The sequence below is a fragment of the Zootoca vivipara genome, chromosome 1 (genome assembly GCF_963506605.1).
Source record: "Zootoca vivipara chromosome 1, rZooViv1.1, whole genome shotgun sequence".
Taxonomy (NCBI): Eukaryota; Metazoa; Chordata; class Lepidosauria; order Squamata; family Lacertidae; genus Zootoca; species Zootoca vivipara.
This window is the reverse complement of record NC_083276.1, coordinates 75,185,881-75,210,834: the sequence shown is the minus strand read 5'-3', so window position 1 is coordinate 75,210,834 and position 24,954 is coordinate 75,185,881. Positions and strand designations below refer to the sequence as shown.

Genomic DNA, 24,954 nt, shown 5'->3' with positions numbered 1-24,954 from the left:
AGAGGACCAATGAACACATACAGGTATGTGTGCTGTGTTTAGTTTGCTCTTGTGTTCTTACTGTTGCATTGTAAAATGCAGTCTTACAATGATTAAGTGCGCTCAGTTAGGATTGCTTTATTCTGGGATTGACTCATCATGCCACCAACATCAGTTCTAGTACAGTCTAGTACAGTATGAGGCCTGCTTCTAACTATAGTTAAAATAATGGGACCTAGCTTTCACAAGGATCCTTACATATTATTACATTCATGCATTTTGATCTACATCCCCTTCATGAATAGGTGCCATTAGACTTTCAGAGCCTAAATCTAGTTTTCACCCATTTGCCTGACCTTTCTTTACCCACAAACCTGGCTCTCTTTCTGCTCTGTAACGGGGTCCTGAATTTGTTTTGTTAGATAGGCTGCTTCAAATACTTTGTCTGAATTTTTGTCTTGTACCTTCCCCCCACCTAACTAGGCCTTTGTGGAAATTTCAACAATGATCAGACTGATGATTTTCAAACCATCAGTGGGATTGTAGAAGACTCTGCTTCAGTGTTTGGAAACTCATGGAAAACTATGGCCAGCTGTGCTGATGTTCAAGACAGCTTTGAGGATCCCTGTCAGAAAAGTGTTGATAAAGGTACAGTATTACATTTTCTCCTCATTTCATGCTTTCCCTAAATGCAGCAATTTGTTTTCCACCACGAGAGGAATGACAGCCATTCTTCTATTTTTAATAACTTTTCTGTTTGTCAGACCTATGTACCGCTCTCCAGCAGTGTTTCTAGGATGGCTTACAAAGCCCCAACAACAACCCTATATAAGAAAATATGCCACAACCAGAAAACATTGACTAAAATAGAAGGTAAAATTGACAAGTTAAACCAGAATATAAGTGAAAGCTTACACAATTCATTCTACAACCATAAGGGAATTTTTATTTGTCCCTTGCTGTGGCTAACTCTACTCATATTTACTTAGATTTACAGTAAGTTCTGGTTAGTTCATTGTCTTACACCCAAGTAAAAGTGTGTGCCTAGGAGTTTTAGCCTGAGTATATAGGGTAGATCCCTCATTTTCTAAATGAATGATCAAAATTAGAATGTGTTTTCAAAAACAAATATTTGATAAGCTAATACAAATTGCTGGCAGGTCACATACAGTATTCAAACCTGAACATCTCCTGGAAGTCGGAGGGACATTGCTGGCTAAAATGTTTTAAATGGTTTTAATGTTGTTTTTGTTGCATTGGGGTTGGTTAAGTTTTAGTTGGGGTTGGCAGCTCTTTTAATTTGGGTATAACTGTAAATTATTATTATTATTATTATTATTATTATTATTATTATATTTTATTTTCTATTGACTTATTGGTTTATTTCTAGTCTGTATAAGGTATTCTGTTTCTTAATGTTTGATTATGTTTTTATATATGCTGTGAGCAGCTCAGATGATGATGACGACGACAACAACAACAACAACAACAACAACAACAACAAGCTCTTTGTTAAATGCAGGTGTTACTTTTGCTCATTGGTGTGGCATTTGAATGGCTCCCATTTTGTAAATAATCTTTGGAAATCTTCATTTTCTCTGATAGAAAAATTTGGACAGCGTTGGTGTGCTCTTCTGCTGGATGCAAAGGGGGTATTTGCTGAGTGCCATTCTGTTAATGACCCAGCTCCTTATATCAAGGTAAGGCATGGATTAATTCCTTTTTAAAAACATCTCCTTTCATATCTGGCACAGTGTCAGGTGCATTCTGATCAGATAGGCAACAATCTGAGTAGTTCCTAAATTTCAGCTTGCCCATGTCTGCTTCCCATAAAGTTGAATAGATTATGGAAGCTCTGTAAGCTATTTTGCCACAGGGGTGTTCTACCTTTCGTGAGTAAGAAGAAATAAGCCAGTGGAGCCATCATCACATCTTCTGACAGTATGAAAGAGTAGCTCTTTAGAGCTCAAGTAGCTGGTAGATAAGCTGCAGGTATAGTAACCAGTTGCCCTCTGGTGGCCTGTCTGGGAACAGTGAACAGCTTTCCCTATACAGTGGTGCCTCGCAAGACGAATTTAATTCGTTCCGCAAGTCAATTCGTTTTGCGAAAATTTCATCTTGTGAATCACGGTTTCCCATAGGAATGCATTGAAATTTCTTTTTTTGCCCATAGGAACACATTAATTAAATTTCAATGTATTCCTATGGGAAACCGCGATTCGCAAGACGAATTTTTCGCAAAATGAATTTGTCTTGCGAGTCACCATCTTGTAGGGCATTCGTCTTGCGAGGTACCACTGTATCTCAAGAAATGTAACATGGATTTTTTGGAAATGAGGCCTGAGCCAAAGAAATAAGACTGGATCTCCTCCTTTTTCTTTCTTCATTTTTTGTGGTATTTTTTGTATCATTTTCTTATACCAATAAAAAGGTGAAAAGAAATAAAGGAAGACAAAGAAAGAAAGAGGATTTGATAAGTGAATTCTGGAATATGATTTCAACCTCGCAGGATCAAATATCCTGATTATTTACTTGAGGAAAAAGAGGATGTTCTAGTCACAGAGCTGCATTAATTCCCCTTTGCAATGTCATATGTATGTGTCATAAATGGGCATTCATTGACAGAGAGCTTTCCTCCGAAATTAGAACTTGTTTACATATACAAAGAAGTGGTCAAGGCAGAAACACAAGCGATCCATGCTGCTTCTTTGAACAGAGGAGCCCGCCCTCATTCTCTCATTTATCTGTTGGTGAATGTGACGCTTCTTTTGAGCACTGATTCTTGTATCTGCTTCTGTGTTTATTACTTAGAACTGCGTTTATGACACTTGCAATGCTGAGAAGAGCAAAGAGGCTCTGTGCAGCGTTTTCTCTGGCTATGCCAGAGATTGTGCCGCAAGAGGCATCCACTTGAAAGGATGGAGAGACAGCATCTGTGGTAGGTGTGGTGTGTAATTCTCATGTACTCCTAAGCCATTTTTAATAATTCAAAGTAGCATGCACTTAAAGTAATATTGAACACACTCTTTGCCATGTACATAGTACTATCAGGACTGATCTTTTTTAAAAAATAAATAAATCAATCAAATGGCATCCACACACAGAATGGTTGTGTAATGATGGCAGGAGGGCAGCTTCACAAATCAGTTTTCCTCTCCCATCCCAATGATGGGTGGGGGGGGGGGCAGAACCAATGTTTGTCCAAAAGTGATTGGGGGCGGGGCAGAATCTGATTCAGTTTCCATTTAAAACGGAATCCATCAAATTTGCGCTTTCTGAAACAATATGCTAACCAAAACACGGCCATCCTTTGAAATTTGCATTTACATTATCTGAACTTTGCGATGCAATTCTCCAAACAGAACTGCATATACCGTATTAGGGGAAAGCATGCATAAATGAATATATTTGTAAAAACAACATACTGACATGTGTTATGCGCAAAAAATGTGCATAGTCAAGACTCCATATAAAAATGTGTTCATTAACGTAAATTCACAGGGAAAGGCTGATGAAATTTCATGATTTTTTTTCAATTGCAAATTCCTGCAAAATGCGAAAAACAAACTAATAATTTAGGTGCATCACATTGACTTCACCAACCAACCTGCTTCATTAAAATCAAGAGAAATTATTTCCATTATGTTTGGGATTGCAGCTTGTTTCATTTGCTTTGAAGGGCCTCCTGCAAGGAGGCTCGCTGTTTCCCTTGTGAAATAAACTATTGTTCTTTGGAGTCAAAGATAAGCATACTCACTTTGCTCATTCCATCCCTTGTTTTGCTTCTTTTGCAAAGATGTCTCCACAGAGTGCCCTAAGAATATGGTATACAACTATGAAGTGAAGTTCTGCAACAACTCTTGCCGGTCCCTGAGGGAGCCTGATGTGCTATGCAGTCTTCAGACCATCCCTGTGGATGGCTGCAGCTGCCCTGAGGGAACATACCTAATGAATGAGGAAGAATGTGTTTTTCCAGAGGACTGTCCATGTTACCACAAGGGCCTGCTGATACAACCCAAAAGTTCATTTCAAGAGGATGAGCTCGTGTGGTAAAGTTATTTAGTTAATAGTCAAAACACATTTGTAAAAGGTTGTTGCAAATCCTCAACAGAACCAGCCTGTTAATTAAAGGTACCTTGATTTTAAAAGGCATTTGTTTCCAAAGGGCAAGATATAGATTACAGATATGGCTTATCTTGGGGATGGGTGTATTTTCATGACTGGAACTTGGGTAGTTTTCCACACACCCCTCTTTATGCATTTGTGTGAGACTTCCCTTTTGTGTTTTAATATCTCTAGCAAGTGCATTCGAGGACAATTGGATTGCATTGGAAACACAGAAAGAAAGAAAGGTAAGACCTCTTTTTTACTTACTATGCAACTTTAAACCAAGATGTTGGAATGTAACATTTGTTTTGAATTACTGTTGCGTTCCACATGCACAAGTTAGGATTTGATCCTCCTTGATCCTCTGGAGAATCCTAGACTTAGGGATCAAATCCAACCGCATCCCCTCTGCATTTGCTTCTCTACAGCTCTTGTATGTAGCTTTTAAAGTTTCCTCTATCTGCTTTAAGACAAGCTCTATCTCCATCTCTGAATAAGTTTGTAAAGGAGCGTGAGTTGAGTTAAGCTACTACTCACCCCTCAATCCGGTTCAAATAAAGAAAGAAGCATTGGGGGGGTTGACAACAGATCACTCGCATCACATCTATTGTGTCACTAACAGTAAAACATTGGGAGACAGAGATAATAAGGCTTCCGTAGAGAAGGAAAACTATGAGCATATATCTATGCCCTTGATGGTTGGAATGGTTTTACATTTTAGACATCTGGGGTTCTGGAATCCACTGAGTGCTATGCATAGTTTTACACTGTCTTGCTTTCTTGTCTTGGTAATTGTGTCCTCATTCCAGATTGCCCTTATCCAATGTCCTACTTTGACTGCAGCTCTGCTGGCCCAAGTGCGACTGGATCAGAATGCCAGAAAAGTTGTGAAACACAAGACATGCAATGTGTAAGGGTTTAAGCTCGTGGCAGTGATGTATGTATACTAACCACTCCATGCGCTCAAGTGAGCTTCCTGAGTGCTAATGGGAAGTGTATTTGTTCTACCCACACAAACCTCCTGGGCTGGCATCCATGAGAGCAAAGCTGGTTATTTTTCAAGGGGATTTCTAGATAGTTTGATATTTCTTTTGTCTATCTGATGTAAAAGAAATTAACATGAAGTGGCCTCTAAAGGTGCTACTGAAGGAATTTTTTTATTTGGCCTCTAAAGGTATTTCAATTGAGTATTAACTACTTATAAGGGCAAACAAATATTTTTGGAGACCCAAACATGGTGCCTGAATACATATGAACAATATAATGCCTTATTCATTTGGTTGTCTTCTTCTTGATCAGACATAATTCCAAGAAAAGCAGCAGGCCATGCATGTCTCCTATATAGTACTGCTACTCTCTTGTGTTAAAATCTCAACCATTGATACTGGCCTTTTATCTGCAGGATACTATTTGCCAGGCAAATGAGCTCATCCTCATGTTAGAAAAGGATGGCTTTCACTTTTCAAGGACTCAGCCTTATTTACTGTGGATAAGCACGAGCCATCCATCTCATCTGTGATAGAGGCGTTACCATTAAATATACAGATGAAAGGGGAGAAAGAGCAATTGTAGCATTCTTTTACTGATTCTCCACCTGTGGTGGTGGCAGGACTCCAGGGGTGTCACAAAGTTTACAAAGCAACCAGGGAAGGAGTAGGCAGGGGAAGCCATGGCTGTGCCATCTCCTACTTCGTCAGATTTAAAGGTAAAGCCTAAACTTCTGGCTTGCAACCTGTCGACTCTGTTTTGTAAATACACCACCATCTTTCCATCCAGATAATTCCACTGATTTGCAGTATTACCATTCTCTGAACATAGTCTTCACAGTCCCTACATCCTTGTGAACCAAACCATCTAATGTTTTATGGTGCTGGTGAAAATCTAACAGTATCATGACAACAGCATTTTATGAAGGGCTGCCTTTATTTTCTCCCCCAATATTTGTTCCCTTCCGTATCAATTTCCATTTTGTTTCCATGCACTCAACCAAGTATGCTACAGAATGTGTCTCTGGATGCATGTGTCCTGATGGGCTGGTGTCCGATGGTCACGGCAACTGTATTGAGGAGGAGCAATGCCCCTGCATGCGTGGAGGGAAGTTCTACAATCCTGGCACACGAATCACAGTAAATTGCAATACATGGTACAGTATAATTCAGTGTTCTCAAAGCCAGTGTGTTTGTAAATTGTAGCAAATAAATGTGAGAGCAGGAGGAAAAGGAGGGGCATGAAAGTATTTTAGTTATGTGGCGAAATAGGATGACCTGAAAGAGAACAAAGGGGAAAAGAGGTGCCAGCCTGTAGAGAGCAGGGAAGAAAAGGGTTTGGTTGTGAAATATCCACTGTTATTGCTGGCATCCAAAGGTTTTAGGAGGCCCCTCACAAAACAAACCCCTATAGACCAGATAAACTAGTCTATCAAGTTTTTGTTTTGTGGTGTGCATGATCCCGGGTATTTACAAATAGCCCCAGGCCAATTTTTTGAGCAATTGTGACATTTGTAAGAATCTTTTCAGTTTAATATTAATACTTTAATCCTTTGAATGATCTACCTAATGCAAGTCTCTGCATTCATTTTGGGGTGTTTTATGAACTGCACCGCAGTTTTATTCAAAGATTACCCAATGCAACGTACCGAAGAATTGAGCACCAGTTCAGGCTACCATTTTGGAAGTGACTGTCCCCCCCTCTATAAACACATAGTTTTGTGGAAGTGTTTCCCCTGCGGTAAGATCACACATGACAACAATCACTTTGTACAAATTAGATTTGCAGTCAGTGGCAATTATAGCCTCTTCGCTGCCATGCCCTTAACCATGAACATTGGTAAACTTGATGCTTCGATGTGAAACTCTCCCTACTCCTAAAATATCACCCCCTGGTAATTAAACTTGTTAATTTCTGGCATTATTGGGGTTTTATTTATTTTTGTTGCTTCAGATGCAGTAACTTATCACCCATCAGACAAGCTCTTTGCTGTAACTCCCCCTGTTGTATACATAGAAGGCTATACATTGTAATAAGAAGGAGAGTAATACTGTCATTTCAGCTGACAGATCCAGAGGAATTATCATTATACTAAATTACCCTGCCTACTTGCAGTTTTCTTTGAGGGGACAAGTTGTGATCTTTTATGTTTAATCTCCCAGCATGTGCTACAAGAGGCAATGGAACTGTACAAAGAACTACTGCCAAGGAGCCTGCATGGTGTATGGAAACGGCCACTACTTCAGCTTTGATGGGACAAAATTTGATTTCATGGGAGGCTGTGATTATATCCTAGCCCAGGTATTTAATCTTTACTACTTGCCTCATGGACTGTTTAGTGTGGAACCAAGTGGAAATTTTGTGATTCACTGCTTTACCCATCTGTAGCACAGTGCCCACCGATCCAGTGTGCGCCATTGAACTCCTTGGGGTATACTTATGAGTAGACATGCCTCGGGTTGTGCTGAAAGTGATTTTCAGAAACTTCGTATTGACTGACTGAGGGCCAGAATCTGTACTTTTTGCACTTCTTGTCTATTATTGTGGACTCTTGCAAATGTTGCATTGGGTTTGTCATGTAAGAAAATGACTCATCACATCAGACCATGGCTTATGGAATATCCCTTTTAATTCACCAGGTACCTCCAAGCAAAAATTCCCATAGATGAAAATAATTAGCTTGGCACACCATATTTTGCACACCATCTTAAAACCAGTTGTGGGGGAGGAGGGGAAAGGAGATTGTTAGCCGCTTTGAGACTCCTTCGGGTAGTGATAAAGCGGGATATCAAATCCAAACTCTTCTTCTTCTTCTTCTTCTTCTTCTTCTTCTTCTTCTTCTTCTTCTTCTTCAATTTACATGTTCAGCTAAACACTGTTTAAAAGTCCATCTAGGACTGTACATTTTAGACTGAAGAGTTTCGTATTTGAGTGTCCTCTTGTGCCAAAACACCCTACCACTTTGAGGTTTTTGTTTTATGATCAAGTGGTATATAATTTTTATGAAATAATAAAAAAAGGAAAATCACAACAGGAAGACAATTTCTTGACTAACTTTCTCCTTAATGTATAGTTTTCTACATGCCAGGAGTTGTTACTTTGAGATTTTAAATAAAAAGAATAGTAGTGAGTATTCAAAACTATAGCCTCTCTCACCTGTAGTCTAAAGTGGCACAGTTACCAGTGCAGATCCAGGATCTTTTGCTTCCTGAAGTAGAACAGCATATTCCCAAGTATGAGAAACAGTGGTTAAATCCATACATTTCATAAAAACTGCCATAGCTGGCCCACACTTCCTTCTGTAGAATATTTGCCATAGTGGCTTGAATATGGAAAACATAACATTAAACGTATTATTGTTTCCTTTCCCAAGGACTTTTGCCCTAATAATCCTGACCCAGGCACTTTTCAAATTGTAACACAGAACGTGGCATGTGGTAAATCCCTGAGCATTTGTTCCTTGAAAATTAGCATCATCTTGGAGGTAAGTCCACAATCAGCCTTATAAGTGGAGAACTTCAAAACTGGATATACAGTTTGTGTTTCTTTGCTTACAGTAGCTAATCTGCACCTTTCATACCCTGTCCCCCCATAAATTTCATTCAGATTTTAGAAGAGTGGTTGTGTTAATCTGTTGGAAGGAAGGACGGAAGGGAGGGAGGGAGGGAGGGCTAGATATGGTTGCCATTAGACTTCAGAATTAACTGGATTATTGGCTGGATTTGAGGGATCCCAACTCCTAATGTGTTTATGTATTACCTACTTCAAATATCTGGTTGTATTAGCTGGACATTGGGGAAAGGGCCTGGAGTAGTCTGAAAGGGCCTTGGCACTTTAGTGATACCATCACTGAGTATGCGCTAAGGCTTTGAAACAGGTTGATTATGACATAAACATCTATGGTCCAGAGTATCTAGCCCATGAAAGTTTATACTACAACAAACCTGTTAGCCTTTAATGTGCCACGGGACCCTTTGAGACTTTTACACTTGATCATATACCACTAACACACACAATTTATGCTCCCATTTATATGTGCATATCTCAGAGACCACATTCACCTGCATTCACATGCAGCACACACACAGTCCATTGAATCCCCCGTACCACACCCATCAGATGCACATCACTTATGGAAATTGACTATCCTTGAGTAAACCACTCATATTGCCTCATTCACACATTCAGCCTAAAAGTTGATCATTAGTGTAGGATTGCTTTCTCCTATTCACCCCACCAGCAGTTTGCAGCTTCTTTTGCCCTTCTGTACTCTTGAAGTTTAATTCTTCATCAGTTATCATGTTCCTGTGCCTATGACATCACAGTAGGTAGGGGCAGAGCTCATTTCTTCTGTGACATCACAGTAAGAATGAATAGATCCTGTGAACTGCCTTGAGGTCTATGGATGAAGGACGGTATGCAAATTTAATAAATAACAAATATCATCATCTTGGGGGGGAAGAAGAGATGGGGGTATATATTGCAGTTGTACATCTTGATGGGATGGCATATGAATTATTATCTACAAAGTGTTGCAGTTGCGTTGTCATTGAATTTCAGCTACATCCTTGCTCTTACAAATTATTTATGTCTTTTTCTAGGGTAGCGAAATCAGACTTCAGGAAGGGAAAATTGAGGAGATAACTAGTATGCCGCCTTTTGAAAGGAACTATAATGTCTATCTCATGGGAATTTACATTATAATCGAAACTTTCCATGGAATGACCTTCATGTGGGATGAGAAGACAACAATGATGGTACAGCTGGCACCCTCTTTTCAGGTAGGCGCAAACATGCTGACTTGCACAGGGTAATTTTATTTGCAGGATTGATTCATATAATGATTAATTTCCCTGTCAATGTATCACTTCCACTTTGGGGGTGGGAATTGAGCATCACATCTACACTGTCACAAGTGGAGAATAGACACATCTTTGTTTTGCAGCATGGAATAAGTTGCATGTGTGTTCATCTCACCTGATACATGTACATTTCCCTCCTATAAAGGAGTCATAGCTAAGTGTGCATAGAAATTGTTGTGAGCAGAACGACCCTTAGTTACCTGCTAATAAATTGCCCAGTTTGCAGCTAGTGTATTCTGCAGTTCTCTGGTTACCCTTGTAAACATAACATGTACCAATCAGATCCCTTAAACCAAGCCTATCTGCTTTTTTCATATTTAGGAAGCATTTGATTTATGTTTTTATAGCTTCCTGAAACCAGTAAATATAGAATCACCCTAAATCAGACAAATATTGGTAGGCTTACGCTGCAAATGCAGACAATATGCTTTGTCTCAGGTGAATCCAGCACATTTTTTGCCTGCTGTAAATTCTTAGATTGTTATCTTTTAAAATATGTGGATATTTGTTGTTGTTTAGTCGTTTAGTCGTGTCCGACTCTTCGTGACCCCATGGACCATAGCACGCCAGGCACTCCTGTCTTGCACTGCCTCCCGCAGTTTGGTCAAACTCATCTTCGTAGCTTCGAGAACACTGTCCAACCATCTCGTCCTCTGTCGTCCCATTCTCCTAGTGCCCTCAATCTTTCCCAACATCAGGGTCTTTTCCAAGGATTCTTCTCTTCTCATGAGGTGGCCAAAGTATTGGAGCCTCAGCTTCACGATCTGTCCTTCCAGGGAGCACTCAGGGCTGATTTCCTTAAGAATGGATAGGTTTGATCTTCTAGCAGTCCATGGGACTCTCAAGAGTCTCCTCCAGCACCATAATTCAAAAGCATCAATTCTTCGGCGATCAGCCTTCTTTATGGTCCAGCTCTCACTTCCATACATCACTACTGGGAAAACCATAGCTTTAACTATACGGACCTTTGTCGGCAAGGTGATGTCTCTGCTTTTTAAGATGCTGTCTAGGTTTGTCATTGCTTTTCTCCCAAGAAGCAGGCGTCTTTTAATTTCGTGACTGCTGTCACCATCTGCAGTGATCAAGGAGCCCAAGAAAGTAAAATCTCTCACTGCCTCCATTTCTTCCCCTTCTATTTGCCAGGAGGTGATGGGACCGGTGGCCATGATCTTGGTTTTTTTGATGTTGAGCTTCAGACCATATTTTGCGCTCTCCTCTTTCACCCTCATTAAAAGGTTCTTTAATTCCTCCTCGCTTTCTGCCATCGAGGTTGTGTCATCTGCATATCTGAGGTTGTTGATATTTCTTCCGGCAATCTTAATTCCGGCTTGGGATTCATCTAGTCCAGCCTTTCGCATGATGAATTCTGCATATAAGTTAAATAAGCAGGGAGACAATATACAACCTTGTCGTACTCCTTTCCCAATTTTGAACCAATCAGTTGTTCCATATCCAGTTCTAACTGTAGCTTCTTGTCCCACATAGAGATTTCTCAGGAGACAGATGAGGTGATCAGGCACTCCCATTTCTTTAAGAACTTGCCATAGTTTGCTGTGGTCGACACAGTCAAAGGCTTTTGCATAGTCAATGAAGCAGAAGTAGACGTTTTTCTGGAACTCTCTAGCTTTCTCCATAATCCAGCGCATGTTTGCTATTTGGTCTCTGGTTCCTCTGCCCTTTCGAAATCCAGCTTGCATATTAATATCCAGCTTGGATATTAAGTGGCCCCATTTTTCATTCTTTTAAAATAGTTTAACAGCTTAGTACAGAAAAGTTTTGAATCAAGAGAAACATATAAGACTGTTGGATAAACACGCTGGGGCGACGGCATACTCCCTAATACTCCGGAGCATCTTTCTGTGGCCCTCTCTGGCTGGCATGTCCCTTCAGTCCAGAGTGCCAGTAATATGCGACCCTTAACTCATGAAAAGAGCATGCAGGTCTTCTAGCATTTTGTAGCGAGAAGAAAGACTCATCTGTGGTTCTAAACTACTTTATTTACAATCTATGTACAGAGACTTCATAATCATGTCTGTGTTCTCTGAACAACAGTACAGAACTGCGACACAATGGAAGTGAAACTAACATACAATAACAACACTTAGACAGAAGAGATAAGACAGACTTCCGTTCCTACACTCTCTCAGACACTCATGTGATTTACACCAAACACACTAGTCCTTGCTGAAGCAGCTAAGGATAGCTAAAATACTAACAAGGACTAGTGATTGATACAAAGCATGTTTAGAATACAATTTGAATTTACTGCATTTGGATATTATTATTATTTTTTATTCTGTCAGTGAAGTCTTTGTAAAATGCCATGCTCCAATTTCCCAGGGCAGAGTTTGTGGTCTTTGTGGTGATTTTGACAACAGTGGCAACAATGACTTCACCATGAGAGGGCAGTCTGTGGAGATGCAAGCACTGGCATTTGGAAGCAGCTGGAAAGTCACCACTAGCTGTTCAGACAGAAACAAGGTTGACCTATGTGCAAGTCAGCCTTCCAAGCTCATACTGGGGCAAAAGCGATGCAGCATTCTCAAGAGTGACATTTTTGAAGCCTGCCACAGTAAGGTAATCTGAGCAGTGCGAGATTCCAGGCTTTCCGGGGTTTGTGTTTCCTTTGGAATGAGGCACAGCAGAGACTGGTATGGCGTATTTACACAAAAAACAACCTGAGCTTATGATGGACAGGTTTACAGCCCAAGACGTCTCCCATAGCCCAAAGCTCAACAATTTTGGGGTTCTCCTTAAAAATGCTTAAGCTTAGGGCTGTCGTGGTTTTTACTTTTTGAAAGATGGCAACCCTAACCTAGAGGCACATGGATTCCCTTCCCACCCGAATACTTGCTCTGCCCACTTTGATGCTGCATCTATTTTATGTTTCCCCTTTAGCAACTGCTGCCAAAATTAGCAGGATCAGGCAGAAACAGTTGCTTGAGAGTCCATATCAACTGGGGTTAGGCACCCCATTCTAGAACTACCCCAACTTTCCAGATGCATGAATTTGGGGAGCAGAATCTCCTTGAACTGAATGCCTTTCATTTGTACCATTTTTGGGATTTGTCTGGTGTGCAGATAGCACTGTAGTGGGATGCCACAAGTGAATTGTTCCTATAGACTGGAATGGTGTGTGTGTGCGCGCGCAAAACCAGGCCACCTGCATTTAGACAGATTATAATATTCTGCCCTATTTCCAGATACTTCAGAATACTGATAAGAAATATTTAGGCAATTAGTTTTATAGTTTCCCAGGAAAAGAAAATTACAATTTAAGAAAATTGTAAGCCTAATTAGTGTTGTAATAAGATAGGAAAGCACAGATGGACTTCAAAGGGAAAGGAGAGAAAAAGTGAACCTTCCCATAATATAAATATAAATTTAAATATAAAGGATTAGTGTTGTCTAATCGTATGGAGGTTAGACAAGATAATTAAAAAGCTTGCGTTTTCCTATGCCGAAAGCATGCATGATCCCCTGGGCATAATATTATGGTGGTGATATAGATTTTTTTTCAGAGCTGCAACTTGATAGGACTGCCTCCCAGGACAAATATTCAGTTTTCCTGGAATATTTCAAGGAAGGCAGTCTAGGCAGTCTTGTATTTTCTGTTTTAAGAAGCTGATTAAATAGCATCCTGGGAAGAAATGTTCATTATTGCTGGCTGTTCTTGGTTCTGTTAGATCAACCCAACACCCTATTATGAATCCTGCATATCTGATTTTTGTGGTTGTGACAGTCTGGGAGACTGCGAGAGTTTCTGTACTGCTGTAGCAGCATATGCAAGGAGTTGTGGCAGAGTTGGCATCTGTGTTGACTGGCGAAGCCCTAAAAATTGCCGTAAGTATTTACAAAGCAAATATAGTCTCAGCAGCCAGGATTGTGTAGCTGCATGTTATCTGAGGGGGTGAGAAATACTAGTTGCTAATGGTATTTAATGACACACTTAAGTGTATGACTGATAAAGTCATTTGTGACCCCTTTGTGATTCACATCTTTCACATTGTCCAAAAACATAACACTTTATTTTAGCCTTTTGAACAGTATGATACTTTGGAGAAAAAGACAGGTGGAAAATATCACAAATAATAGTGAAAAACTGTTCTCAATATGAAGTCATACTTTAAAACTACTAGCAAGTGAAGCTTACAAGAGTACACCTGGAAGAAGTGCTCCTTTTATTCACAAGATAAATCTGGGACCAACATCTCACATGCAGCTCAGCTACTTATTGCTGTGCATGGGACCAGAACCAGCGGCTAGAAGTTTCACCAATGACTAAGCTTCAAGCTGCACATGTCCAGCATGTCATGGGTTAAGACAGACATTATTTCCAGGGTATGCACATGGGTGTGTGGGTGTGTATGTACCGGCCTTCCATTATTTATTTACTTCTTGTTGTTCTTACTTGTCCTTCTCCCTAATCAGCAAGTTACATCATATAAAAGCACAATTAAAATGGGGGGAAATATCCAATCCCCAAAACAGTGATCCAGACAACACATTGCAGGGAGAACCTCAAAATCAATTCCTCAGTTTTCATAGGCCAGGATAACAAGATGAATCTCTTTACATTGCATCAAAAGTGGTGGCTGGCATGCTGCTGTAATAAATGTATGACTGGGGGATAGCCAGAAGGAGGGAGGGGGAGAAAGGAAGGAGATTCCATCAAAAACATGGACCTCATCACTTATGGCTAGCATGTCTTCTGATCCAGCTGTGTTTTGTGACCACTATGATTCACCCAACAAAAGAGAATGGCAGTATAAGCCCTGTGGAGAACCTTGTTTAAGGACCTGCAGGAATCCAGCAGGAAACTGTGACAATCTGCTTTATAGTTTTGAAGGTAAATGCTTTTCCACTTCCCACCAAACATGACATGAAATGAAATGAGAAAAAGGGTTCTGCTGAAATTCATAAAATGTGAAGGGGTTATATTTGATATTTTGTTTGCAGTGACCAAAGGCCCACTCTCTCAGTGAAGCACAGAGGTTGCCCCTCTTTCATAGCTGCCAAGTTATCCCTTTTTTTAAGGGAAATTCCCTTATGCTGAATAGGCTTCCTCGTGAGAAAAGGGAAAACTTGGCAGCTATGCCCTCTTTAATGGTTAAATTTACAAACCAAATTGTGAAAAAGACAATATATATTTATAGCATTTTTTATCTTCTATTTTCTAATTATTGCAATTTCAGATTTATACATTATAATATACCGTATGTATTTATAAATTATTATATCACTTAATAGCCAGCCCCCCTATTGAAAACTGAGATTATTATTTTGACGGTTTGCTCTCATTTTAGGCTGCTACCCAGAATGCAGTGCTGAGAAGCCTTATTATGACGAGAAAAAAAGAGAATGTGTCTCAGTGCTAGAGTGTACCTCATGGTAGGTCATTTTTAACAGCATAGCTCATTCTGCACATATGCTCATTAAGGTTTCTTTCATTAGTCTGTGGTGGCCACATCTTTGTAGACTCTGAACAGAGAGAGGGAGAGGAGTGTGGATTACTTTGTGTGTTTGTGTTTTGTTTGTGTTTGTGTTTTTGTTTACAAATTAAGCAAAAAAAGAATCAACAATATTTTATATATGTTTTCCTTCAGTGATCCAAAAGAAAAGCTCTGCTTGAACAAATCAAATGGTAAGTTGTCCAATGGTAAAGCTCTTATTAATTGTATTTAGAGAATATGATTTATATTTTATATCTAGAGAGAGCGAGAGAGAGCACCCCTCATATAAAATATCAAGGTGGTGTATAACAAAATATGGAAGTAAAATAAAGCATAAAATACCATAAAAACAACTCAAAATAATCATAAAAGTGTCTGGCTCATCTTGAAAAGGATTAAATGACTGAATAGAACTGTCAGCACACAAAGGTCTTCAAGAGACATCTACATTAGAAGCGAGGGGTCCTGCCAAATCTCTGCTGGAAATTCCACTTAAATGTGCAGAGTTTAAGGTTGTGCAGTGTGTGGAGACCAGCATCTGGGAACTTTGAGAGAGTCACTGAATCAACTAGGCCTATATATCCATAGTCTTCCTTGAAGTTAGCCAAGGAGTTCTTGACTTAACAACTAGTTCTTCTTGAGCACAAAGAACCTTATTTCTTTTGGTCTCATCAATGACTCACATCATGGGTGGTATCCAACTAATGTGTCCCATCAACACAAGGACTTCTGGTTGTGCAATGGGACTCCCCTCCTCTCCCTTGATGTGTGTCCTGCACCCTCACAAAATCAGTCGTGGAGTATTGGGGGAACCCTAAGAACAGATTTAGGGAGTGGACGGAAGGAGGTGGGGAAGTCCTGATGTCTTTTCATTAGCTTTTCTTAACATTAGATTAGGCACAAATGATAGAGCTGCATCCAATAATTTTGCTACTCATCAGGAATAAGAAGCAAGGTTGAATGAGTATTTGTTGAGTTAATCTGGGTTTTGTTAGCTTTGTAGGTCTCAATTTCATTACAAGCCTAATATAAAGAAAATTCTTGGCTATACATTCGTTGATAAGAAAGTAGCATGTGGATTACTTCAAAGCACTAACCTGCATAATATATTCGAAAAAGCAGGGCATGGTTTAGAGATCACGCCTCAAGGCGGGGAAATTGTTGGCCCTTCAAAGCCAAGAGGAGGTGAGGATGTGTGAGATTTTAAAAGATCAAAAAGGCATAGTGGGATGTGTCTGGGCAGAGAAGTGAAATTAATATATTCAGTTGTTCTATGTCTGTTTTTACTGTATTGTAAATCACTTTGGGATGCATTGTAGGAAGTGATTCATAAATGAAATCAATAAATAATTACAATAACAATATACACTACAGCATCAGTAAAAATGATGATCATTATACTAAAACAGGCATAGGCAAACTCAGCCCTCCAGAAGTTTTGGGACTACAATTCCCATCATCCCTGACCACTGGTCTTGTTAGCTTGGGATGATGGGAGTTGTAGTCCCAAAACATCTGGAGGGCCGAGTTTGCCTATGCCTGTACTAAAAGTTAATATTGACATTTGAATGCTGACAACTGAGGAACTACTCGAAAGGAAGACAGCTTAGGGTCCACGTCATAGAGTAAGATCAAATGCTGACCAGTTTGCAGTCATGGACATAAAAAAAAATGAAATGATCTTATTATAAATCTGATAAGAATACTTACAAAATATTTTCATCTTACATATGTGCCACAAAGGGAACAATTCTCATTAAAGTGGACAGTTATATGCAGGTATATAAATTGCTCCCTCCTTCAGGTGTGCAATAGCTACCTATGGGAGGGCAAGTTGTCCGGTTTCTCCTTTGGCTGGGTAGCATCAGTATGAGGGCACATGGGTCAGCCAGTCTTCTGGCAGGCAGCATTAGGATGAGGTCATAATGACCAGTCTTTCAATGACCAGGCAACATTAGCAACAGGTCACAATGGCCAGTGTGTAGTAGATTCACAGTGGTGGGGGCACATTGGTCACTCTCCCTCTCTCTTATTCAATCAGGCGGCAATAGCAGTGTGTGGGCACAACTCTCTTTCTCACACATCCTGAGATAACGAAAAGCAGGACACTCCTGTTGAGATAGACAATAGCAGTGTGTGGGCATGAGGAGGATGTTGGATTAAGTATGGTGGGTTTCCATTCCTTGCTCATGGTGTGTGTAGGGGGAAGGGAATATGTTGATCAATGTCAGTGCCATTTGCCAACTATGGCTGCTGCTGTTTATTTTGGAAAGGTGTCAAATTTTCAGTAAGAAACTGGATGCCCCATGCTGCTTATTGTTTTAGGGGAAACCATAGTGGCTCCCCCCGTGTCACCAGCAAAATCAGAAATGAGAACCACACCATGCTTCTGTAATGTAAATGGACAGCTGATAACAAGTGGTAAGGCAGACATATTTCAAATAACTTCAATGGACTTATTTTATATGTGTACTATTTGTTTCATAAATCATCATTGCAACCTTTGCAGCTACATATTGTTGTGAGTTTGCGTGGTGGGTGTAGGCTGTATGTCTGAGTTCCTTCCAATTCCTGGATCCAGCAGGGATTCAAATCACTGGAATAGTCAGGCAAGTTTCTTGGTAATGGCCGAAGTATGGGTTGTTAAGGTAACAAAGGGAATGGTCTGCACCAGAGGACAAATGGGTTCCTCCCTCCAACTCTCTCTTAGTTAGAAAGACAAAAAGTTGAGTTGCATATGTGAGTTAGAAGCTGCAAGTTGGACAGCTGAAAGACAAGAGCTATGCTTGATTTCTGCTTGAATCCAAGGCTGTGCCTAGGGAAGAAGTCAGACCTTCTTGGGATGTTAATGCCGTGAGCCCACTCATCTTAGGCTCAGGCTGTATATGTGTGTAAAAAACAACAACCCATATATCATAAAGACATCCCAGGCTCCACTGTACCTCATTCCAAGGGAACCAAACCCTGCGTCAGCATCTGGAACCCCTCGAATCTCACATCGCTCAGTGATTGGGGTGGTGTGCAACAATATCATTAGGTTCCCCTCCCCCCCCAAAAAAATACAAAGGAACAATCACAGTTTCTCACTATTTAGTTCAAGGTGGCTAAACTGTGGCCTGTGAACAAATTCTAGTCTCCTAAAACATTTTTTAAAGAATCCCTTCCAAAATTCGTCCTTGACATTTTTTAAAAAAACCTGTATTGAAAACTGAAAATTGGGTTGTATCAATTAAGTCATACTTAGACATGCAGAAATTAATGGACTTAAATTAGTCATGACCATTACTTTTAATAGGTCTACTTTGCATGTGACTAGCACTGGATACAATTTTAAAGTAATCATTTGTCCACTAATTTCAGTCCACTAATTTCAGTGGGTCTGCTTCAGTTATGACTTAGCAGGTGACAACACACACACACACACACACACACACACACACACACACACACACACAGAGAGAGAGAGAGAGAGAGAGAGAGAGAGAGAGAGAGAGAACTTCTACTACTTATAACAACAACAGTAATGTTGTTGTTGTTGCTGCTGCTGCTGGGTTACTGCAGCCAGTATAGAATAACCGATGGAGAAGCCTTATGGAAGGCAGTCTTGAGAACTACAGCTCTTTCCACTTTTACACTTTGAACGCTCTTCCTTTGACATGGAGCCATCAGATGGCTTGCCATGAATCAGTGTTGCCCTCTGGCCAAAATACTTAAGCCACCCCAATTTCAAACATCAAATGGACTGAACATCCTATCCAATGAAGAGTCATTGATCTAATTTTTACTATCATCAGCCTGACAGCTTTGATGAAAGTGAGTACAGTATCTGGTTGTGTTTTCAAAATTTTCAGATGCGCAGTTAAAAAATATCATGTGTGTGAAAACACATAAGCTTGAATAACTTGCTTGTTGGATTTTTTGATGATTTTTTCATTTTTTCTGTTGCATGAACTGCACCCTTATTTTTTCTGAATATATTCATCCAAAATCTGTATAAATTAATAATTTTTCTTGGCATTGGGTGATGATTGGTGTTTTATTTTTTAAGGGGATGGTTCTCTGCTTTATAATGTATGTATCTCATCACACAGACAACATGTTGCTGTTTGTTCTAACTGTTCCTCTGGATTTTTAGGCAGTAGCCAGTTTGTGACAATGGACACTTCACGTTGGTGTATTTATGCCTTTTGTAATACATCATGCCAGATTGAATTCAACTATGGAGAATGTATGTCATTCTATACCACTCCTGTCCCAAGCAAGCCTGCCATGATCCCCAGCAGACCTTGTAAGGGGAATAATCAGAACTGTGAGAAAGAGCCTCCTCTTCCTTCGTTTACACCTGGGAGTGATTGCACTGACCTCGTTCCTCCTAGAAAGGTGAGCAAGCAGCACTGCTGATACTACAAGTGTAGAATGAAAAGTGTTTGTTGCTGATATTTGTTCTTGAGAAACATATAATAAATAGATAGATAATAGTTCGTTTTCAGTCCTGGGCCATAACAAAATTGCGATATAATTTACAAATGCCCAGTGCTGCTGTACACATAAAAGAAAATATATAGCTCAGCATAGCATTTCACAAAATATCATTAGACACATTGATTCAAGTATCAAACACATTAGTGTAAAAATGTTTGGACATTTACAGCTACTAACAACTCTTCTGGCAATGTCAAAAATCCGAATAGCTCAGTGATAGATAAATAAGATTTCCCTGACATGGAGAGAGGAAAATTTGGGAGACCATGTTGATGATGAAAATATGAATATGAATGAAATACATAATAATAATGAAAACTTATTGAGAAATGAGCTTTATTCATCCAGTTTTAGAATGACCAAATTAGAGATGAAATACCCCCTTACCATTTATTTACATTAATTTAATGTAGTGTGCATTGGTTTGAGTGTATTGACATGAGCACTTTTGAACCTGCACTGCAGCAGCCTCCCGGCTGCCTTGCCTCTCTCCCCCTTCTGGAAAGTGGCAGTGACACTGTTGCCGGGAATAACCTTGCAGCTGTGCCCCAACAGCGAAGCCCCTTCTGAAGTGGCAGCCAGGATATGCCCCTGCTGACCTTCTAAACATCGGGATGAAGCTGGTTCAGTACTCACAGAGAAACACGCTAACATTTAGGGAAGGATCAAAGCCAAGTGGCACAATAATCTCATACAGTTCTTGATATCATTATATTTTATTATTTCTACTTATAGAATTTGTTGTACTTTCTAGTCATGGAAATAAATAAATGATATTTGAACAAAATCAGAGTTTTAACCAGCTGAAAAAGCTGACAGCCCAAGTTAGTACTTACAGCTTCTCCCTGCCAATAGTATCAAAGTTTACCTTCAGGTCTATGAAAGCAATAGGCAAATACCTCTTCCTTACCAACATATATATTTTCTATAGTGTGAACAACAAAGTAGCTGTCTCTTGGCTGATCTAAAATCTGTTTCTTCAAGAAAACATGGTATTGCATAGAAATAGACAAGACTCAGTGATTGTACTGTGTTATGGTGCAATTAATATACTGAGTTAAGTTGAATTGACTGAGTACCAAGGCAGAGCAAATTGTCCTGATTCCTTTTGCGGCTTTCTTTTGTACATCAACAGTATCAAGAATTATGGAAATTTGAAAACTGCCAAATCGCCACTTGCTTAGGTGGAAAACATATTAAAGTATCTGATGTGCGCTGCCCACCTCAAAAGTCAAAGACCTGTGTCAATGGATTGCCACTTGTGAAAAGCTATGAGGCATCAGGCTGTTGTTGGGTTCTGGAGTGTCAATGTAAGTGATAATGGAACAAGGTGCTAATTCCACTGTTCTAAAGCAAAAGCAAAAATCTGGGAGGTCATGTGCTCCATTCAATTATAAATTAGTGTAAGATTAACATTTCTCTCATACCTAGGTAGGTAGAAAGATACAGAGCACACAAGCACCACAGTGCCCCTTTCACTTCTGTGATCTTCTGACTGCCCAGAATGGAGATCACAGAAGCTGCCCCAGCTGAGCTCCTGTGTTACATTGTGCATGCAGTTGTAGGCAGTGGGAAGATTCACACAAGAGCAAAATGCAGCCTCAAATAATATCAGAACAAGCCCAATGAAACATTAGGGATATCGGAAGCTGCCTTCTGCCAAGTCCAACCATTGGACCATCTAGTTCAGTACTGTCTGTTCTGACTGCAGCAGTTCTCCCAAGTTTCCGGATGGAGTCTTTCCCCAACTCTAGCATAATATGTCAAGAGCTTGAACCTGGGACCTTTTGCATGCACTGAGCCACAGCCCAGCCCATTATTGTGACACAAACTTACCTGCAATTGTTGCACACCATCCATCCAGCTGTGGGAGAAAGTGCTGGGTGAAGAACAAGGGTCCACATTTACCGCATCCATGATATCCACAGTAGGCCCAGCTGCTACATTTCCTTGATCCTTCTGGAGCTCTGCTCTTCAAGCTCCTTGCTGTAGTACATTTTGAGGCTTTTGTTCTTGTCACTTTGATTTTATGTGTTGATATATGTGTGGTAGGCTAATGAATCGATGGTCCCCAACTAGAATGGAGGGTTTGACAGGTGGATTTGACAGCTGTTTGGTGTCTGTGAACCTGCGGCCTTCTCATTCTAATTGTATGTGCTTGCTCCTTTTAGGTGCTTGCAATGGATGGGGAAACCAACACTATGTAACATTTGATGGATCCTATTATAATTTCCATGGGAATTGCACCTATCTGCTTACGAAACCAATCATACCTGGCTCTCAGAATTTCTGGATCTACTTGGACAATCACTATTGCGCTGCCACAGAGAGAGCTCTATGTTCTATGAGCCTTTTCATATTTTACAACCACTCTACAGTCATTTTGACGCGAGGAGTTGAAAATGGAGAAGAAAGCAACCTGGTAAAACATTGATCCGATTCTTTGTGTGTAAACAAAACATTATATGACCACGTATCATACAAATATTTCCTTTCCTGCCCCCAGCATTACTACTTCAGTTTATGAAGTAGCATTTTAAAGCTGTGTTCCCCTGAAACAAAGAATAGCAAACTGCACACGGCGGCAGGAGGGCAACCCATTTTCTATCACACAGAGCTGAGATATCCTGATCCTGTGGCTAGATTAGTGCTAGTGTAAATATACATGTGTGTATCCTTTTCATCAGCTGGAAAGGTAATATAGCTCTTCCTAGGAAGGCTGTTTCACATACTTTGTTTGACCTGCTCTGATTCTTCCATTCAATTACTTCTTAAGGTTCTATATAACAATAAAGAAATCACACCAAGTTTTTCAAAAGATGGCATTGACATCACCAACTCTGGACACTACGTTGTGGTGAAAATTCCTGAAATGGGCCTTTATGTCACCTATACTCGCCTTGTTTTTCAAGTAAACCTGCCTTTCAGCACTTTTTATAACAATACTGAAGGGCTATGTGGTAAGTATTGGCTACAACTAAAGAGTGAATGCACTGATGTATGCTTATAGCCTTTTATTTCAGTCATTACTTTTGATTTTAAATATTTGTTGGTACTGGAGAGAGACAGAGGAGAGAGAGAAAGAAACAGTGTTCCATTCATAGGAGCCAACTCCTAGGAGTCGAGGTCCCTTCACCCCCCCCCCAATGCTCTGTCCATAAGGCAGCTTTGTATTTTTTTTTTTAAAAAAAATATTTTTTATTAATTTTCCAATTAAAACCAATTATATCACATTCAATATTTCAAATTATACACATATATATATCAATCCAACCGAATGTCATGCCAAATCATCTAAAGAATTTTTTATTTGGGTTCCCATGCTTCAAGAAATTGGGAATTCCTCGCAACTGTCCACTGCCGTCTTTTTTCTAAAGTTCAAATCGTCCTCCAAGTTCATAATAATCCAGATCTTCCCCTTACAGTCACATAGATGTTTTCCACTCAACCGGTTGTTTCCCAGCTGCTGAGATAAATATCAAACGAAGTTTCACAGATGTTCTTTCTCCTGTGTGAGTTAATCAGTCCAGCCTCCCCATAAATCTTCTTAGTGGAGCTCCCTGTTGCGTCGAAGCAGCTCGAAGCAGCGCCATCTTGAAAGGCTCAAATCACTTTCGATTTCTCTCATAGCTATGAAGATTTACGATCTTTATAGAATTTACAGCTTTTCCAGGCAGGAGACCCAAACATCAAACCATAAACTCTTGGTAAATTAATGGATCTCCTTGCCCTATAGCTGAACTTAGCTTCAGGTCGCTGCTCCAATTTAAAGTGCGTCACAGCTCATAAATCCTCCAAACGCGTCCAGAACTCCTTCCGTCCGACTAGGGGGGGGGCTTTTCTCATCGGCAACTCCACATCTTTAAAAAATATGCTCAGTAACAACAGTTATAAAGTTCAGCTCACACAGTCTTTTGCTTCTCTTTCACTCCAAACAAGCCAGGACATCGCATCCGGGAAGGTACGAGGCAACATATATGAAAAAATAAAAATAAAAACTCACTTCCCTTATCGCTCCGTCCCCATCAATCCTTCTTCCAGATGTAGTACAGCCTTTGACTCCTCTCCCTCAGCAGCATAAATTTCTCAGCAGTAAACAGCGCTTCTTCCCCTCCTTCTGAAGTATGTCCATAGATTTAAGCCTAATTATCTTCTTTAACCATGGAAATCCCCGCCATGCAGATTAGCGTCCGGGAGTCCTGGCCCTCGTAAGTGCTTTTCAGCCCAAGCTCCCCCCACTCCATAAACAGTCGGAGTGGGTCTGGGGGCATCGCGGGCCAGCGGCCCCTCTCCGTAACCCCCGGAGAGGGTAGGGGGTTGCCATTTACTCCCCTAGCAACCGCCAAATTCCTCACGAAGGTCAGAGAGATGGAAAACAGGTCCGCCATTCCTGCCGGCGGAAACCGGAACCCATAAGGCAGCTTTGTATGGGTTCAACCAATTTTTTATATGTAGAAGTCCGTATATTTGGACTTCTCCCTGCTCCTTGATTTCTTCTTTCCCTCTTGGTTATATATTCAGAGGAGAATATCCAGAGCATCAAAAGAAGAGGCCCTCTAGTTTACTTTAAACCAGTATGTGAAATTTAGTACTCCCTGCGTTTCTTTCGCCTTCTTGTCCCTTGGTTACCAGGCTCACATTACTTGTTCCAACCCACTGCCATGCCTTTCCACCCTATTGCTATTTGCATTGGCGGGGGAGGGGGGGCAAGCAGTGTTTATTTCCACAGACTCAATGGATAAGCAATTGCCACTTTCCTTTGTACTAGACTGTTTACAGATGCTCGTGCCATCCTAGCCTTTGCTTGAAGTGACCTTCTTATCTTGACCAGGTACATGCACCAACAAAAAGACAGATGATGCAATGAAAAGGAATGGCAAGATTGCAGATTCTTTCACAGAAATGGCAATGGACTGGAAAGTGATGGACCTCATCATTAGGCATTGTGATGCAGGGCAACACTTGGCACCTTTTCAGACTCAAATGTCACCATCCAAAATGGCCACCTGTGTAGTCCCTCCCCTATGTAAACTTATCTGGTAAAGCACACTTTTAATGAATGTTACATTTAATGAATGTTACAT

At 40.3% G+C, this 24,954-nt stretch overlaps 1 protein-coding gene across 1 annotated transcript in view; it reads left to right on the top strand.

Moving 5' to 3' along the window:
- Nucleotides 1-24,954, top strand: part of LOC118097524 (mucin-5B-like) — a 49,304-nt gene that overhangs the window by 12,020 nt on the left and 12,330 nt on the right. Inside the window, exons 13-33 of the mRNA XM_060276781.1 lie at nucleotides 463-627; nucleotides 1,585-1,679; nucleotides 2,791-2,917; nucleotides 3,776-4,028; nucleotides 4,279-4,331; nucleotides 4,896-4,996; nucleotides 6,078-6,229; nucleotides 7,236-7,374; nucleotides 8,447-8,557; nucleotides 9,675-9,854; nucleotides 12,276-12,512; nucleotides 13,622-13,778; nucleotides 14,656-14,784; nucleotides 15,242-15,326; nucleotides 15,542-15,579; nucleotides 17,714-17,809; nucleotides 19,524-19,768; nucleotides 21,006-21,180; nucleotides 22,042-22,292; nucleotides 22,647-22,830; nucleotides 24,702-24,909. Of these exons, the coding sequence (XP_060132764.1) occupies nucleotides 463-627; nucleotides 1,585-1,679; nucleotides 2,791-2,917; nucleotides 3,776-4,028; nucleotides 4,279-4,331; nucleotides 4,896-4,996; nucleotides 6,078-6,229; nucleotides 7,236-7,374; nucleotides 8,447-8,557; nucleotides 9,675-9,854; nucleotides 12,276-12,512; nucleotides 13,622-13,778; nucleotides 14,656-14,784; nucleotides 15,242-15,326; nucleotides 15,542-15,579; nucleotides 17,714-17,809; nucleotides 19,524-19,768; nucleotides 21,006-21,180; nucleotides 22,042-22,292; nucleotides 22,647-22,830; nucleotides 24,702-24,909 (3,181 nt within the window). The remainder of the gene's footprint in view (nucleotides 1-462; nucleotides 628-1,584; nucleotides 1,680-2,790; nucleotides 2,918-3,775; nucleotides 4,029-4,278; nucleotides 4,332-4,895; nucleotides 4,997-6,077; nucleotides 6,230-7,235; nucleotides 7,375-8,446; nucleotides 8,558-9,674; nucleotides 9,855-12,275; nucleotides 12,513-13,621; nucleotides 13,779-14,655; nucleotides 14,785-15,241; nucleotides 15,327-15,541; nucleotides 15,580-17,713; nucleotides 17,810-19,523; nucleotides 19,769-21,005; nucleotides 21,181-22,041; nucleotides 22,293-22,646; nucleotides 22,831-24,701; nucleotides 24,910-24,954) is intronic.